Below are 15,229 nucleotides of genomic sequence, written 5' to 3' on the forward strand. Positions count from 1 at the left end.
CACATGTTTTTTATCAGGCCAGCTGCCTTCTCATCCACTACCTGTTCTCTGCAAAAATTGCCAGCAAGTTTCCAAAGAAGCCGTTTATTTATGGAGTCAAAGCCCCGGAGAAAGTGAGGTGCAAAGGGCTTGAATAGCTCCTCCTGGGAAGCAAAGCTAATCGGGAATGGAGCTGAGCTTGTAACCCAGCATCCTGGATGCCTGTCCTGTGATATAACCCCTGAAACACCACTCTTTCTGTGGGGGCCAATGTTATTAGAGGAGTCTGTGAATTGGGGGATAGTGTGGGAGGAGAGAGAGAGCAGTATGATGCTCTCAATTTAACACTTGATGGGCTCGGGGGGAAAAAATAAGGAAGGGGCTTGGAGCTTTAGGTTGGCACATTCATCATTCCACACACATGTTACCAAAATGCACACATGCAACTGTACTATATGTGGGCTAGAGTCTGGGGCACAATAGCACAGACTTTGTGAAACAAAAAGGCATTTCTCCTGCCTCCACTGTGTCTCTTGTGGTGCCATTGTCTGATGCTAAGAACTCACATAATAACAAAAAACAATGCCCCTATGAAGGGGGGGAAACTTGATTTGGCACCAGCAGTGGTGTTTTCCATGGGAATGATGGTGGGGGCTGTGGCGGACTGTGGGAATAGTGCAAATCAGCACTTTTTTGTAGATTTTCTTCAAGCCATTGTTTATTTTGGCTTTGGTCAGATCCGTGGCCCAGCTTGAAGATTCCCACTGGGCTTTCTGAAGCTCGCAGACCTATGAGAGATGAAACAGGGATAAATAAATAATTACAAAACACCCTACCCCCGCCCAAGCACTCATGTGTGGGGTGTGCCTACCTCGGTGGGTGTGGGTAGACAGACATGTAGGTCACAGCACTGCATATGTACGCATTTGGCACCCACTGGGGAATTAGAGACTAAGGTTTTCTTGGGGCTTAGCTGGTTCATTGTCTCACTATCATCTTTCAACTGGGGCAAGGGAGATCGGGGCTGTCTTACACACGTGCCAGGTTTTGCAAAATGGCATTAGATAAAAGTTGTTTGAAAATATACCTTCCAAAAGTCCTCAGACACTTAGGGACTTTTAAACATGAGCGACTCAGGTTGTGGTCCCAGCAGGAACAAAAAGTCAGTAGTCAGTCTGATCATGGAAGGTGAACTTTTATTTCACAGCTCCTAGGAGCTTCTACTCTCCCCTAGCTAAAGGATGCAAAGACCAATCATGCAAAATTTGTCGCAGGATGAAAAATGAACGGACAGCATGTGTAGTATGATTGTATCCAAATGTGAATTGGAAATGTGAATACATTTGCTTTAAAATGCCAATTACCGGGGCGCCTGGGTGGCTCGGTCAGTTAAACGCCCCACTTCAGCTCAAGTCATAATCTGTGGTTTGTGGGTTCGAGCGCCCGTCAGGGTCTGTGCTGACAGCTCAGAGCCTGGAGCCTGCTTCAGATCCTGTGTCTCCCTCTCTCTCCATGCCCCTCCCCCGCTCATGCTCTGTCTCTCTCAAAAATGAATAAACGTTAGAAAAAATTAAAATGCCACTGATTGGTGCCGTCATCTCAGCAGCAGGTTATTATATTCTAAAAGTACACGAGACTTTAGCGAATGTTTTACAAAGAAATGTACTTTCTCTCCTTTTTTAAAAAAAGTTTCCATTTCCAGGAAGAGTCTTCTGGACAAATGTGTGTGAGGCCACTCTGAGTTTTAGGGTGGCTGGGTTGCTCAACTGCAGGGGGCAGTATTCCATGTGTCTTCTGCCTAAGTGGTTCCCTGGCAGCGGGTGGGGGGGCTGGAGGGGGGGATTTCCAGTTGGCTTTGCAAGGTGACAATATTTGGATGGGTTTGTTGCAGAGATGTTTTCCAACAAAGTGCAGAACAGTCTTGTTTCCTGTAGCTTGTTCCCTCCACCCCTTAGATACAAGTAGGGGACCCAGGTTCTCATCTGGGTCTGGATTGAAAGAAAAAGATTTTACTAGGGGCCAGGTAGTATGCTAAGTGCAGATATGATTTAATCAGTACAAGAATCTTATTGGAGTTTCATGGATGGGGAACAGGCCAAAAGAGGTTGGGGGACTTGCCCAAACTCACACAGTCTATGTGCTTCAGAGCTGGACTTGAACTCTTCTCTGTGACACTCCCCAGTGGCCTTCAACTATCCCTCTGACTCTCACTGTACCTCCCAGGCCTGGAAAGCGTCCATGGTTCCGGCAGACCCTGAGTGGGTGGGTGACAGCAGCAGCAGCAGCAGCAGCAGCAGCAAAGACAACATCTTCGACTTCGACTTCAGTCTTCAGAGCCAAAAGGTGGAGTTCAGCTGGGGTGGGGTGGGGGTCGGTCCTGGGCTGCCATTTTTCTGCGGCTCTGTCAAATAAAAGGGTGCCAGGTGTGGAGGCACCCTAGTGTGAGCTTTGCACAGCTGGACCAAGGCCGGGAAGAGGAGTGTGGAGAGAGATGCTTACATCTCCTCCCCTTCCTGGAAAATAGCTTTGCATTTGAAGGGAGAAAGAACTAGTTGAGTAAATTTGTAACTGGGATTTGGTGGCTTGGGGATTTCATTTGACCCGGTGAAGGCACATGCCTATGCCTGTCTGTGTGTAGGGGTGTGTGAACTGGGGGGAGGAAACTCCAGGCTACATATGATGGGTTTTTTGGATTGGGCTTTTATTTTTTAAAAAAGTCATACCAGCTGCCATTTATTGGGGATCCACTCACTATGTGCGAGGCATTGTCCTGGACCCTTTACCAGGTATTATTTTTATGTGAAGAAAAAAAAAATAGCTCACTAGTTTGTTTTCCTGCAGGTGCACTCGGAGGCATCGAGTATTTTTTCCATTTGTGTTAAAATACAGTGCTCTGCTCTGAGGTAAGAATTGGGGAGAGGCGGGGAGGGTGCAGGGACGGGCAGAGGGCGTCCCTGTCTCCCTTTTCTCCACCTTTTATTTTGACCGGTCCGCTGGTGACAGGCTCGCACTAGGACCCAGGCGCCAGAGCGCCTCCGTCTGTCCTGTAGGTTCATTCAATCTCCCATACACACAGACCCACTGCGAGACAGACACACACTCACACACACTCACACACACAACTGCACGCAGCGAGGCTCGGGAAGTCAGGTCGCCTCCTCGCCTCGGCGCCTCCTCCGCTCCGGCCAGCCGGGTCTTCTCCAGGGACCGGAGCTCGGCGGGGCCGCGCAGCCCCAAAAGAGGACGAGCTCGGCGGACCCCGGTTCCTCCATGGGCAAACGCGGGCGGCCGCGCAAGGAAGCGCGCTGTGAGGGCGCGGGGCTGGCCCCCGCCGCGCCCCCGGCGGTGGCCGCGCCCCAGCCCCCGGCCCAGCCCGAGGAGCCCGCGGGGGCCAAGCTCAGGTGCCCCTTCTCGGACATTTTCAACACCAGCGAGAACTCGATGGAGAAGCACATCAACACTTTTCTGCAGAACGTGCAGATTCTGCTCGAGGCCGCCAGCTACCTGGAGCAGATCGAGAAAGAAAACAAAAGTAAGTTTAGGGGCCCCTGCTCCTCCTCGGCGCCCGGCTCTTTCTTCCTCAACCACTTGGGCGACCCCTGTCGCCTGCTCGGCCCGCGCCCCCCTTCCCCCAACACACATCCAGCCCTCGGCAGTAAAGCCGATGACACCGGAGAAAGGACACGCACGCACAAAGCTGCTAAAGATGTAACAAAGACGAGCGGGGGCGGGGGGTGGATGGCGAGGGGGGCCTGTCGGTGCGTCCGTCTGTCCGTCTCCGGGAGGCTGGGAGGACCGCCGGATGGACAAGCGGGGGAGTGTTGTTTGCTGACAACTGAGCCGAGAGCTCATCTCTTCGAGGTCGCCTTTCTTCCTTTTTCTCCCCCCCCCCCCCCCCCCGCCACCCCGGAGCCTTCTCGGGCAGACAAGTGTTGTTTTTCTGTCGCTCGTTCCTGGGTGGGGTGGGGATTAGAAGCCGAAAGTTGGAAATCGTAGGCAGAGCTCAGCGGCTGGAGAAAAAAACACACGCAGACACACACGACAACAATAACAACAACAACCAAACAGCCCTCCACGGCATGGGCTTGGTCTGGCTGGCTCGGCTCTGCTTCTCCCTTCTGTCTACTGTGCTTCTTCCTCCCCTCTCGTAGCAGGGCTCAGGCCATCGCGTCCACGGATACAGTCCCCCAGCACCTCTGTTGCCCTGGGGTGCCACCTTCCCCCCCCCCCCGCCCTCCACCAAACAGGCCGGCTGGGCCGGGCAGCGCCAGCAGCTTGCCCCGGACCCGCCGTCCTGCGCCCGGGAAACTTGGCGAGGGGGACACAGCTAAAAGGAAACTTTGGGATCTCGCAGGAAACAATAGTTGGGGAAGAAGGTGTGGGCTGTTGTGTGCGGTTTCTTTATTTTCCGGGAGACGACTTACGAGTGAGCGCGCCTGGCTGGGAAGGCAAACGCCTGCCTTGTCGATTTGTACTGTCGTCCTCCTCTCCCCCCCCACCCCCCCCCCCCCCCCCCCGGCCGATTCAGGTGGAGAGCAGTGCTGGGGAGAGGGGTGCTGGGAGCCCCACCCCGGCCTGGCCTCCTTTTTGTATTTGTTTGTTTCATTTTTGCCTCTGCCTGCTGGGTCCCCCAGTCCTCCCAGGCAGTCGACTCAGCGTCCTAACGGGGGCACGCGTGTGCGGTGTCTCCAGCACAGTCCTCACAAATAATAGCTGCGAGAAGGGGGAAAGGGCCAAGGCAGAAAAACCGATAGACTAGGGAAAACCAGGCTGTTTAATCTGTCCGAACAAGTAGGAAGATCAATGAGACGAGAGAGCGAGGGGAAAAAAAAAAAAAAAATGGTCCGATTGCAACGTGTCAGATCTTGCAACCTCCTCCCCCCAAAACACAACAACAACAGTCCTCAAACACAAAAACACCTTAGCTGACCAACACCCCAGGCCTCCGTGGTGAAAGTAACCGTGTGTTGCCAGCGCAATTGTGCAGTGGCTGAAGGCAAAAACAAGGATTTGTGTTGGGAGGACGGTTGTGTGCGTTCTTTTCTTTCTCTTCTCTCCTGTTTTCTCGGAGTGCCTGGGTTGCGAGAAAGGCGCATCGCTGGCTGTGTAGCCGAAGCAGTTTGCGATTATTCATCCGGGCGGGGGGGGGGGGGGGGGCGAGGTGCATTTGTCAGGAGGGTAGTTTCTGAAAAGCTAGAGCTGGTAGGGAGCTGGGTGAAGACGTGGTTTTGTTTGGTGTGTTTGCTTTTGTTGGGGGGGGGAGGGGCGCGATTTCTTTAGCTACCCCCCACCCCTGTCCGGGGTTCTCTGGAGTCTGTCCCGTGGTACCGACTCTGGTGGGGGTGCACTAAAAGAGGGCACCTTGGCAGTGTGTGGCAAACCTGGGACCCCCACCCCCAGCACGGTGTACGAAGAAGGCGTTTGGAGCTTCCACCGCGTCCCGCCCCCCCGCCTCACCCGCAGACAATCGGAGACCTCCGCCCCCCCTTGCCGCCTCCCCCACCCTCCCCCGCCGCCCTGGCCGCCGCCACCTCCTAGTTTACCCCGTGCCGGGGCTCCGGCGTGGCCACCAGTCACGTAAGCAGAGGGCCGGGCGCGCCGGGCCGGGCTACCCCTCACGGGGCGGGCCAGCGGCAGCCGACTGGGGCTCCTGTGGCGGAGGAAGCCAGGGGGCTTCCTCCTGGTCCCTCTCCCGAGCGTCCGCGCTGCAAGCCCAGCAGCCCCCGAAGAGGGGTTCAGGAACCTCAGCGCCCCAGTCAAAGTCAACTTCGTGTGCGTAATCAGCCCCTCGGCCCCACTGCCCCCCCTCCGGCCGGCTCCCCGCGGGAGTATTTTTAGCTCTGTTGCCTCTATTTGCTGCCGCTGTTTGGCTCTGCATGACGTGATGCCAACGGCCCCCAGATTTCCCCGAGAGCGTGGGGGCGCTGCGCCTTGCCCAGCTTGGCTGCGGGGACCCTGCTCCAGGCCCTCGTCCCCTCCCCAACAGCTCACGCAGGCGAGGGTGACCTCCAGCAAACTAAGGGCTACCATCGCCAGGCCCTTTATTATGCCCCCTGCAAACAGGAGCGGCCCACGGGGGTTGCTTTATCCTCCCCACTTTCGACTCCCCCTCCAACCTCCCACCGGGGCTGGGTTTCCCAGTACGGAAAACGGCGGGCCCTACATCTGCCTCAATTTATTGGGGGCGCTTCTTCGCTCTGGCGGCGCTCGCCGTTGTTTTCTGTTCGCTGCACACAATGCCCGCGCGTCACGGCGGTCCGCGTGTGCACAGCAATAACGCGAGTTGGGGGGCGGGTCGTGCGTGCGCCGGGCTCGGGCACTGCGGGTCGCTCCGCGCGCGCGGGGCTTGTTTTGCTTCAGAGCCCCGCTTTCCGAAACGCTTACATCATTCAGTTGTTGGGGGAGGGAGGAGGATCTGGGCGTTCCGATAGGACTCCAGCATTTCTCAGGTCCCTGGTTTTTGGAAGGAAGCAGGGATCCTAGCTGTTTATGATGTTCATTATGATAGGAAGGGGCTCAAGTTTTGTTTGTTGGGCAAGTTTTGTGTTTTGTTTTGTTTTTTTTTTTCTCTTTTTAGGTCACTACTGCAAAGGGCACTGCTGGCCGGCTCAGGTGCACAACCTCCCCGCCTTCATTTCAGCCAGTTCCCCTGTAATCACTTGATCTCAGTTTCTCCGCCTCCTCCTCCTCCCCCTCCCAGCTAGAGACACATGGTTTCCACATGGAGACAAACTTCTTTCCTCTGACTGGACTTGACCTAGCTGCGTTGTTCAGCCTATCGGCAGCTTCAGCTTTCTCTGACATCACGCGTTGCTGAGGCCTGAAACTGGTGGGTGGAGCCAGGAGGCAAGCCAGGAAATCTCTGGGAGCTGTAGTGTGGCCAGCTGCTACAATTCCTTCTTAAAGGGACGCTCTTCTCCCCTGAGACGGGTGTCAGCTTTGATTCTTCATTTCGGGTTCGGTGAGACCTTCCCGAAATGCTCCAGTAGACCCTGGTCACGAGTTCACACGTTTCGTTTTTACTGTTGTTTGCAAAGTACTTACTTGGCAGCCGCTTGCCTTATTTTCCATTGTTGCCAGAACTGCTTTTCATTGCCTCTTTGAGGTTTCCGTAGTAGGAGGAGTGCTCACCAAGTTGTGGCCACAATGTTGAATTATTCCCAGTGGGTATGGTGAGCCTCCTCAGGAGGAAAGGGTTCAAATTAAGTCACCCAGTATTGACTGTTCTGTGCAAGGCAAGGATTCCCAAGGATATGTGGGTACATTCTCCTGAAGTTCCAACTGATGCGAATCCTTAAGGATCTCAAATTAAAGGTCTCCAGAAATATTAATCATGGAGACTGTGACCCGTTATCACAAAATCAGAAGTTATATATAAATCATCTCTGGCATCACCTATATCCATTTGGGGTACAGTGAAGGGGTGGCAATTTAGGAGCGACTGATAATTAGAAAAATATTTACTTCCTGTTTTGGAAAAGGTTAAACTGAAAGGGAGGAAGAATGAGATTCACAAAGCAGTGTTATGTGCAGAAAAGCTGTTCCGTGGTCAAGTAAAAGCTACTGTAGTGTAACGTCTAGAGGGTTAGAAATGGGCTTCCCAGTGTCTGGGGAGGGTCACTTGGGGGGCAGTGCTTAAGATAGAGAAGAATGATTACATGGGAGTAGAAGCCATAGATCGCCCTCTGGAGTGGATTATCTGGGTTTAGAGTGAGGTGCTTTCCTGGACCAGGCATGGACAGGCCAAGGGGCAGCCTCTTCTTCATGATGGAGAAAAGCTGCTGCTGTGTGCTTTCATGGGGCCCCACCCTGCCTTCCCCATGTAATCGCCTCTGCTCCCGTCCAGCAGGTCCACCAGCAAGCAGGCTTCGCAGTCATGCCTCTGTGCTTGACTCAGACTCTTCCTTCTGTCTAGAATGGCCTCATTCTCTTACTCCACTGGGGTTATCTGTTTCTTACTCACCCTTCAAGACCTAGGTAAGTTCCTACCTCCTCTAGGAAGCCTCCTCTGGCTATTTCTTAATTCAGGGTAGTTGAGAGAATGAAAACTTTACAGTTACGCAGAGTAGGGCCCAAATTCCTCCGTCGCTGCTTACTGGCTTTGTGCCTGTATGTGCAAGTTACCTAACCTCTGAGGTTCCATTTCTTTTTTGTAAAATGAGGATAACAATAACACCAGCCTCACATCATTGCTGAACAACTAAATGAGGTACTCCATTTAAACATTTAAAGTACTTGGAATATAGTAGGTGCTCAATAAATAGTCTCTGAGCCTTGATAATCAGTACTATACAATTTTCCACTTGCTTCCTGTGTATTAGCTTTATCCTCACAGGGAGATGATTCGCATCCTAAGGGAAAAGATCACCAATAATATTTCAGTATATGTCACCATTGCATATAGCATACCACTGGGCATATAGAAGACATTTAATGTACATTCTTTGATTGGTTGGATTTGTCATTTACTGGCTATGGCACAGTGATCAGGTTTGAAGGCCAGGGGACACAGAATAGACTTTCTGGAGACTTGGAGAAGAATTGGAAATACTGACCTCTTCCAAGGAGAGGGGAAGTTTCATGTAATCAACATAGAGTGCCCTTGGGCTACAAAGACCAGGGGCTGCCAAGAAATGGTAGTTCAGGCCTGGAGAGCTGAAAGTGCCCACTGTCATCAACTGTGACCCTGAAAATGAATGTTACTAGCTTAGAGAGCAGGAGACTAGGGCAAGTTATGCTAAAATTAAGGGGTTTGATGGCAACTAATGTTCAAGCAGGTCACATTTCTGCATAGCGGGCATCTTACAATTCATTCATTCATTCTGCAAATATGTATTGAACATGTACTACGTGCCCTTGCTTTTTTCCTGAAAATTCTGTGGGTTCATTTATGGTGGGAGTGGAATGGGACATTTGGTTTTTGGGGAGTTGTGTAAAGAACACTTTTTTAATGTTTATTTACTGTTGGGGGGGCAGAGAGAGAGAGAGGGAGAGAGAGAGAATCCTGAGCAGGCTTCGTGCTGTCAGCGCAGAGCCCAACATGGGCTCTCGAATTCACAAACTGTGAGATCCTGACCTGAGCTGAAATGAAGAGTCGGACACTTAACCAACTGAGCCACCCAGGCGCCCTGTGTAAAGAACATTCGTAAATCGAGTTTTTGTTTTTTGCTGTATCCTAAATTATGTTTCTCAGATTCAGCTTTTTTCTTCCAGTTTTAAATATGATCTCTGCCCACTGGTAAATGCCAGAAGTCGACTTTGAGGATAGTTGTGGCTTTCAGAGTCCCAGAGCTCCCAGGGACTAGGCACCCTACAGAGGATGCCCAGGGAAAGGGAACAGAGCCTTCGAATTTCGGAGAAGTTGAATTGAACCATTCCTGGTTTGTGGGGGGAAAGGAAGTTCCTTCCGTCAGCTCCAAGGCAAGACAGCATGTTCATTGACCTTCCCTTGCTGATGAAAATGCTGTACCATTGACATACCCAGAAATGGGAATTTTCATCTGAGGATGGCTGGGCAAAAGTTTGGAGGCAAAACTGAGGGGGATGAAGAAGATTCTAGCATGTTGCAGCAGCAACTAATTGCATTATATACTGTGAATACTGGTTACCATTTTTTGAGCACTGACTATATACCAAGTATGGGGCTAAACGTGCATTATCTCCTCCAGTCTTCACAACAACGCCATGATGTGTGCAATTTTATTGCCCCATTTTATAGAGGGGGTAACCAAGGTGCAGGGATGTTGAGTAACTTGCCCAAAGGTCATATGGTTTAGTAAGTGGCAAAGCTAATTTTTGGAACCTAGGCCTCTGATTCCCGAATGAGCCTGCAGTCTTAACCATATATGCATGTACACGTTTTCCAGTCAAGGAATGAAGTCCGGAGAGGTAAAATGACTTGCCCAAGGTCACCCAGCAACCTAAAGCAGAGCTGGTATTTGAAACACTCTGTTGATTGTTCAAGGTCTTCCTGTACACACCCTGCTTAGAAAAGGCTTAGAAGTAAGGCCGAGGACAGAATAGCCAACCAGAGAGGGTTTTTTGTTTTGTTTTGTTTTTGTTTTTCAGACTTGTTCAACTCTCCTGGCCCTAACTCAAGTTTAGGCTCCTAGGAAACACCACCCCCTCCTGCTGCCTTTCCCAAGTCCATCCTCTGGGCATATCAGAGGACTTGGGCTGTTGCTATGGTACTGGGGCCAACAGCAGGTTCATCAAAAGCCGGGTCTTTTGCCTTTAAAAAAAGCCTGGCCCTGCAGAAACGAATTGGCCACAAAGATTTGCATCAGTCATTGTGGCTTGTTCTGTTTTAGATCCCCCCTGCCTCCCTACCCCACCCCCTCCTCCCTACCACCACCACTTTCTATAAATACAGTTGGATAAATATTGATTTAAACCGGGTTTCTGGAGGAGAAGCACATGGCTGCCCTGGCCTGGTCTTCACTTAGATACCACCAGCATGCCAGGCCTGACACACCTAACCCCCGACAGCTCTGGCTTCCAAATGACCCGTTTTGGGGAGGTAAGTTGTGGTTTTGTGGCTTTGATTAAAAGAGAGAGAGAGAGAGAGAGAGAGAAGGAGTGAAAAAGCAACAACCCAGCAAGAAATGGGAATCTTCTTGCAGAATGAAGAAAGCAATTCTCAGCAGGCAGAAATGGGGAGCAGGAGGCCGTATTGCAGACTGGCCTTCTGAACCATTCTCCTGCCTTTCCCATTCTTCTTTCCACTCCATTTTGGGTTTTGTTTTTAAAGGAGGCAGGTGGTAAGACAGAGTGTCAGGGCCAGAAGGAGCCCCAGAGGTCACAGAGCATCCATCATCCTATTACAGATGGGGAAGCTGAAGCCCAGAGAGGGACAGTGGCTTGCCCAAGATGACACAGCAGAAGCAGAACCAGATTCTTCTGGGCCTCTTGCCTGGTGTGAGAATGGGTTACAAGCAGAGCCCCAAACTGGGCTTTTGTTTTACAGGTCAGGTGCTTATAAAGTCAGCAATTCTCAAACCTGGTTTACTGATCCTAGGGTGTGGCCGGTTGGTTATTGCAAAGGCCATTGCAACATTCACAATAGTCTTTCAAAACGAAGCTAATTTGAATTTGCCATTTAGAAAAAAAAAAAATTTCTTTTACACTGGGGCTGGGGGAAGTAGGAGGAGTCCAAAGGCAGTGACAGTGACAGGATGGCTACCCAAGCCTTATCTGAGGAGGAGAAATACAAGTCTTCCCAGAGGGGCCTCCTCTGGGGGTGGTGGGTGGAGCTCTGGGCTCACACTGAAGAGTGGCTTCAATTCCACAGGGACAGACACCTGCTCTCTGGCTCTTCTGCTACTAAAGGGAAGTAATTGTCTCTGATATCATTGTCCCTGAGTGGCCTGGCTGGAGGTGTTAAAGCTGTCAACAGCTGACTTGATCTCTCTGGCCAAAAATAATGGGAATTTGCCACCATCCCCTCCAGAACTTGAGCCTCCTTCTTTGCTTCCTCATCTTTGCAGAGTTGCGCTAGGCCCCTTGCTTGTGAAACATTTTGAAAGTTCAGGTGACCCTTGTTTTGAGCAATAAATCTCCAGGAAATATATGCAAATAAGATCTCTTTTTTTAAAACAAATTTACATTAGAGAAACTCTCTTTAAAAGGCCCTTGTGGCAAATACTTTTATTTGGAATTATGTTTCTTGCCAGGAGTTCTCCCTAAATTTGTTCCCTGAATGTCTTCCTTCCTTCCTTCCTTCCCTCAGACTGATGTTTAAGGAGCACATATGTCAGGCACTGTGCTAGGTCCTGGAGATAACAGTCCCTGCCCTCATGGAGTGTATACTCTCTTCCAGTGCCAGTTTTTAGAAATTCGTTTGTCTTAAACCCCAACAATGTAGAATTACACCTGACTTAGATTTTGTGTCTTCAGTTCTAGACATCATTACAGACAGAACAAAATTTATCCTCCTCTCCCTGCACCCCCTACCCCCACCTCCATGTTTAAAGTCTTTTGTGTTTGTCCTTGTAATTTTTCCAGATCTGACTTGTTGTTGTTGTTGTTGTTGTTGTTGTTGTTGTTGTTGTTGTTTTACTACCTGAGCTTAGGAACCAAGTACCCCGTGAGCAGCCTTGTAAATAAACACATTCCACTCTCAGTTCTTTCCAGAACGGGGCATTCTGTACTTGGAGGACTGTCCATACCAGTGTTCCTACCAAGTGAACCCTCCTATATAACATGCCCTTGGCCACATATCTCTAGTACCCAACTCCAGCATCTGCTAAGGAAATTTAAACACAGCAAAATTAGAAAGATAAACATAGTGTCCTGAGGGAGATTAGGAAATTCAAACTAAAGCCCATAAAAAGGGATTTGGATTACCTCCTATTTGAGATATTTTACTCTTGTGTGTTTAGGGCCATTAGCAAGAATACTTGAATAAAGATGATTTGGGACAGTTTTAATACTGTTGTATTAAAATGGAGGGCATGCCCAGGGCTGCTTTGTTCGTGGCCATGGGTGGCGAAGTGTGAGCTGGGATGGCCTTTGTTTTTCTTTCTACAGTGGCCCAGACTGCCTTATGGCATCCCTGTGTTATCTCCCTCTTACCTCCACCACACCTGACCTCCCATACCATATTTCTTGACTCTTTTAAGGCCCTGAGTGCCTTGCATATGACCCTCTTTCATTCTTTTCACCAGCTGTAAAATGTAGCTCAATTCAACAGATAATTTCTAAGACCTGCCAGGAGCCAAGCACTGTGCTTGGTCCTTTCAAAGTGCAGGAGGTGTGGAACTGGAGAGTTCCAGCTCAGATTCCAGTGCAAATGATAGACAAATAAAGACCAATAAAGAATTCTTGTCTGGTCTCCTAGGAGTCTGATAACCTGTCCCCAAGGGGACTGCTGACAGGTGCAATGTTTTCTCTATTTTCCAGAGGAATAGTGATCATGACTCCCTTTACTGAGCAGTTACTATGTATGAGCACAATGCTAAGTGCTTTGTATTAAATCCTCACAACCATTGAATAGGAGGGTGCTAGGATTATCCTCATTATAAGTGAGGAAAGCCTTAGCCTTAGCAGGGCTAGCTAACTTTCCTAAAGTCACATGTTAACATAGAGCGGAGCTGAGACTCAAACCTAGGTTTTTCTTTCTTCCTAGGAGAACTTAGGCCTCAGGGGGCAAGAGGCAAGAAATGGAATCTGGACTGTTTGAATTCCGAGCTGAGGGTCCCCTTGGGGATGCCTCCCTGGAGTGACTTCCTTTACTTCCCACTCATCCTGGGACAGAGAGAGGGCAGCCAAAACCTTCCAGGGCTCTTTGGGTATTGACAGTAAAGTCTGACTAGGGCCCTTTTCCTGAAGGGCAATGGTCTAGGGTGTTGCTACTTGCATGTGCAGCACCACCTTGCCCAGCACCCCCTGGGGAACTCACCCAACCAGTAGAGCTCCTGTGGTTCTGCACACTAGGGTGGCAAGGGTGTGAATCCATACACTATGAGGCTATACTAGGTTTCCTGAAGGCGTTGGAGCTTGTAGGGGAACTGGTCTGGCCATGCTTGGAGCCAAGGGCTTCTGCCACAGAAGCCAGAGGGGCGAGAGCCACGTGTGAGCTGCGGAGATGAGCTATAGACCCCGACTGCCACCGTGACAGTGTGGGCAGGCTGGTTCTGGTCAGTCGGCATAGGTTCAATCTCTTCTCCTCAGTGAAGATTGAGGAAGCAAGAGTGATCTTAAATATAACTGGGTTCATGTCACTTGTTTAAGCCTTTCAATAGTTTATCTCGCCCTGACTATGTAGAGTGAGTGTGGTCCAAGGATGGACAGCCTTGGCATCTGTTGCGACTTTGTCAGAAATGGGACTCCCAGGCTCCACCCCAGACCTGCTGGATCTGAATCTGTATTTTGCCACAATTTCCAGGTGATTGTTTTGCTCATTTAAGTTTGAGAAGCCAGCCTAGACAGCCCTTGTGATTGCCCTGATGCTTCTACCCACCTAAAGCAACCCCCCATTTATCACTTATCCTTTATCCTACTTATCACAATTTGCAATGATTTTACTTGTTTATCATCAGTCTCTCCGGCTAGAATACAAGCACCTGGAGCACAGGGACCATTAAGTAGTTTCGTTAATTATTCTATCTTCAGCATCTAGCTTAGTGCCCAACACATAATAGATGTTTAAGGAATATCTGTTGAATGAATGATGAGTTCTCTGTCTTTAATATTCTGACCTAGTGCTTCTCAACAAGGGAGCTACTGGTGAGGTAGTTCTTCTTGTGAAGATTAGTGTAGAATAATGCAGGTTGTAACATCCTTGGTTCCCACTCAGTAAATGCCAACAGGACCCTCTAGTCATTGTGACACTCAAGAAAGCCACTCCTACTTATTTCCAAAGCCTCCTGGGGGTTGGTATTACCCCTGGCTGAGACCATTGCCCTAACCAATTTTGTCTGTTTTGTCTGATTGAACATACCTTGATGAATGCTGTGGGGTCCCAGAATTAGAAAATCTAAGTTTGAATCCAGTAACTACCTAGGTGACATTGAGCAAATCCCTTAAGCTTTCTGGGCCTCATCTGTGAAACAGGGAATCTCAGAGGTGTGCTGAGAATTACATGAACTGACTGTATGAGCAGCACAGTCATGTACACAGTTGGTTCTCATTTCATGCAAGCTGGTATGCAAATGGAGGCATAGTGTTCTAGGGTCTCTGGGGAATCCCGGAATCCCAGAATCAGAATGCTGGGGCTGGGAGAGATGGCACTCTCTCCCAGGGACTGATGTCCTTGGGCAAGCAAGGGCCTGGTGTTTTTATTCTAAATGGTGCACCGGAGGCTGAGAACTCAGCCCCAAGGCAGCAGGCTAGGTGTGTGATTTAATTAATAGTGTCCAGGGCCTAGCTGAGCCTAAGAGTGACCTCTACAAGTTTCTGCTGCCTGGAAGGGAGTGGTGATGCCAATGGGTGGGGGCAGGGCAGCTCTAGCCAGACTCCTGGCAGAGGAGGGAGGGTTACCCAGGACTGTGGCAAGAATGTGGGGCATCCTCTTAGCAGCAAGGAAGGCCTCTGGCGATCTTTTTTTTTTTAAGGCTTTAAAATCAAGTTGCATTTATGTTTGAAAGAACTGCTCATTGCATCCAAGACCTGATACATGCAACAAAAAAATAGTATATTCTTGCTTTTGAATACAGATACAAACATTCTAAAGAAAATATTAACTCATGGAATGAGTGCTGTTTCAAAAGAATAACATACTGTGGCTGACCAGGCTATATGCCAGGGATGG

General features: G+C 49.9%; 1 protein-coding gene across 3 annotated transcripts in view; it reads left to right on the forward strand.

The window, feature by feature from the left end:
* Positions 1 to 3,032: 3,032 nt before the first annotated feature.
* The window catches only part of MXI1 (MAX interactor 1, dimerization protein), an 81,137-nt gene continuing 68,940 nt past the window's right edge, over positions 3,033 to 15,229 (forward strand). Inside the window, exon 1 of one of the 3 annotated variants that reach the window (XM_045438859.1) lies at positions 3,033 to 3,511. In XM_045438859.1, coding sequence (XP_045294815.1) covers positions 3,250 to 3,511 — 262 coding nt within the window. In that variant the 5' untranslated portion in view covers positions 3,033 to 3,249. Of the gene's footprint in view, positions 3,512 to 5,639; positions 5,752 to 10,380; positions 10,499 to 15,229 lie in introns of those variants that run through there. The other 2 variants (XM_045438862.1, XM_045438860.1) reach the window with 2 other exon arrangements.

This window comes from Leopardus geoffroyi, chromosome D2, assembly GCF_018350155.1.
Source record: "Leopardus geoffroyi isolate Oge1 chromosome D2, O.geoffroyi_Oge1_pat1.0, whole genome shotgun sequence".
In the NCBI taxonomy this organism is placed as follows: Eukaryota; Metazoa; Chordata; class Mammalia; order Carnivora; family Felidae; genus Leopardus; species Leopardus geoffroyi.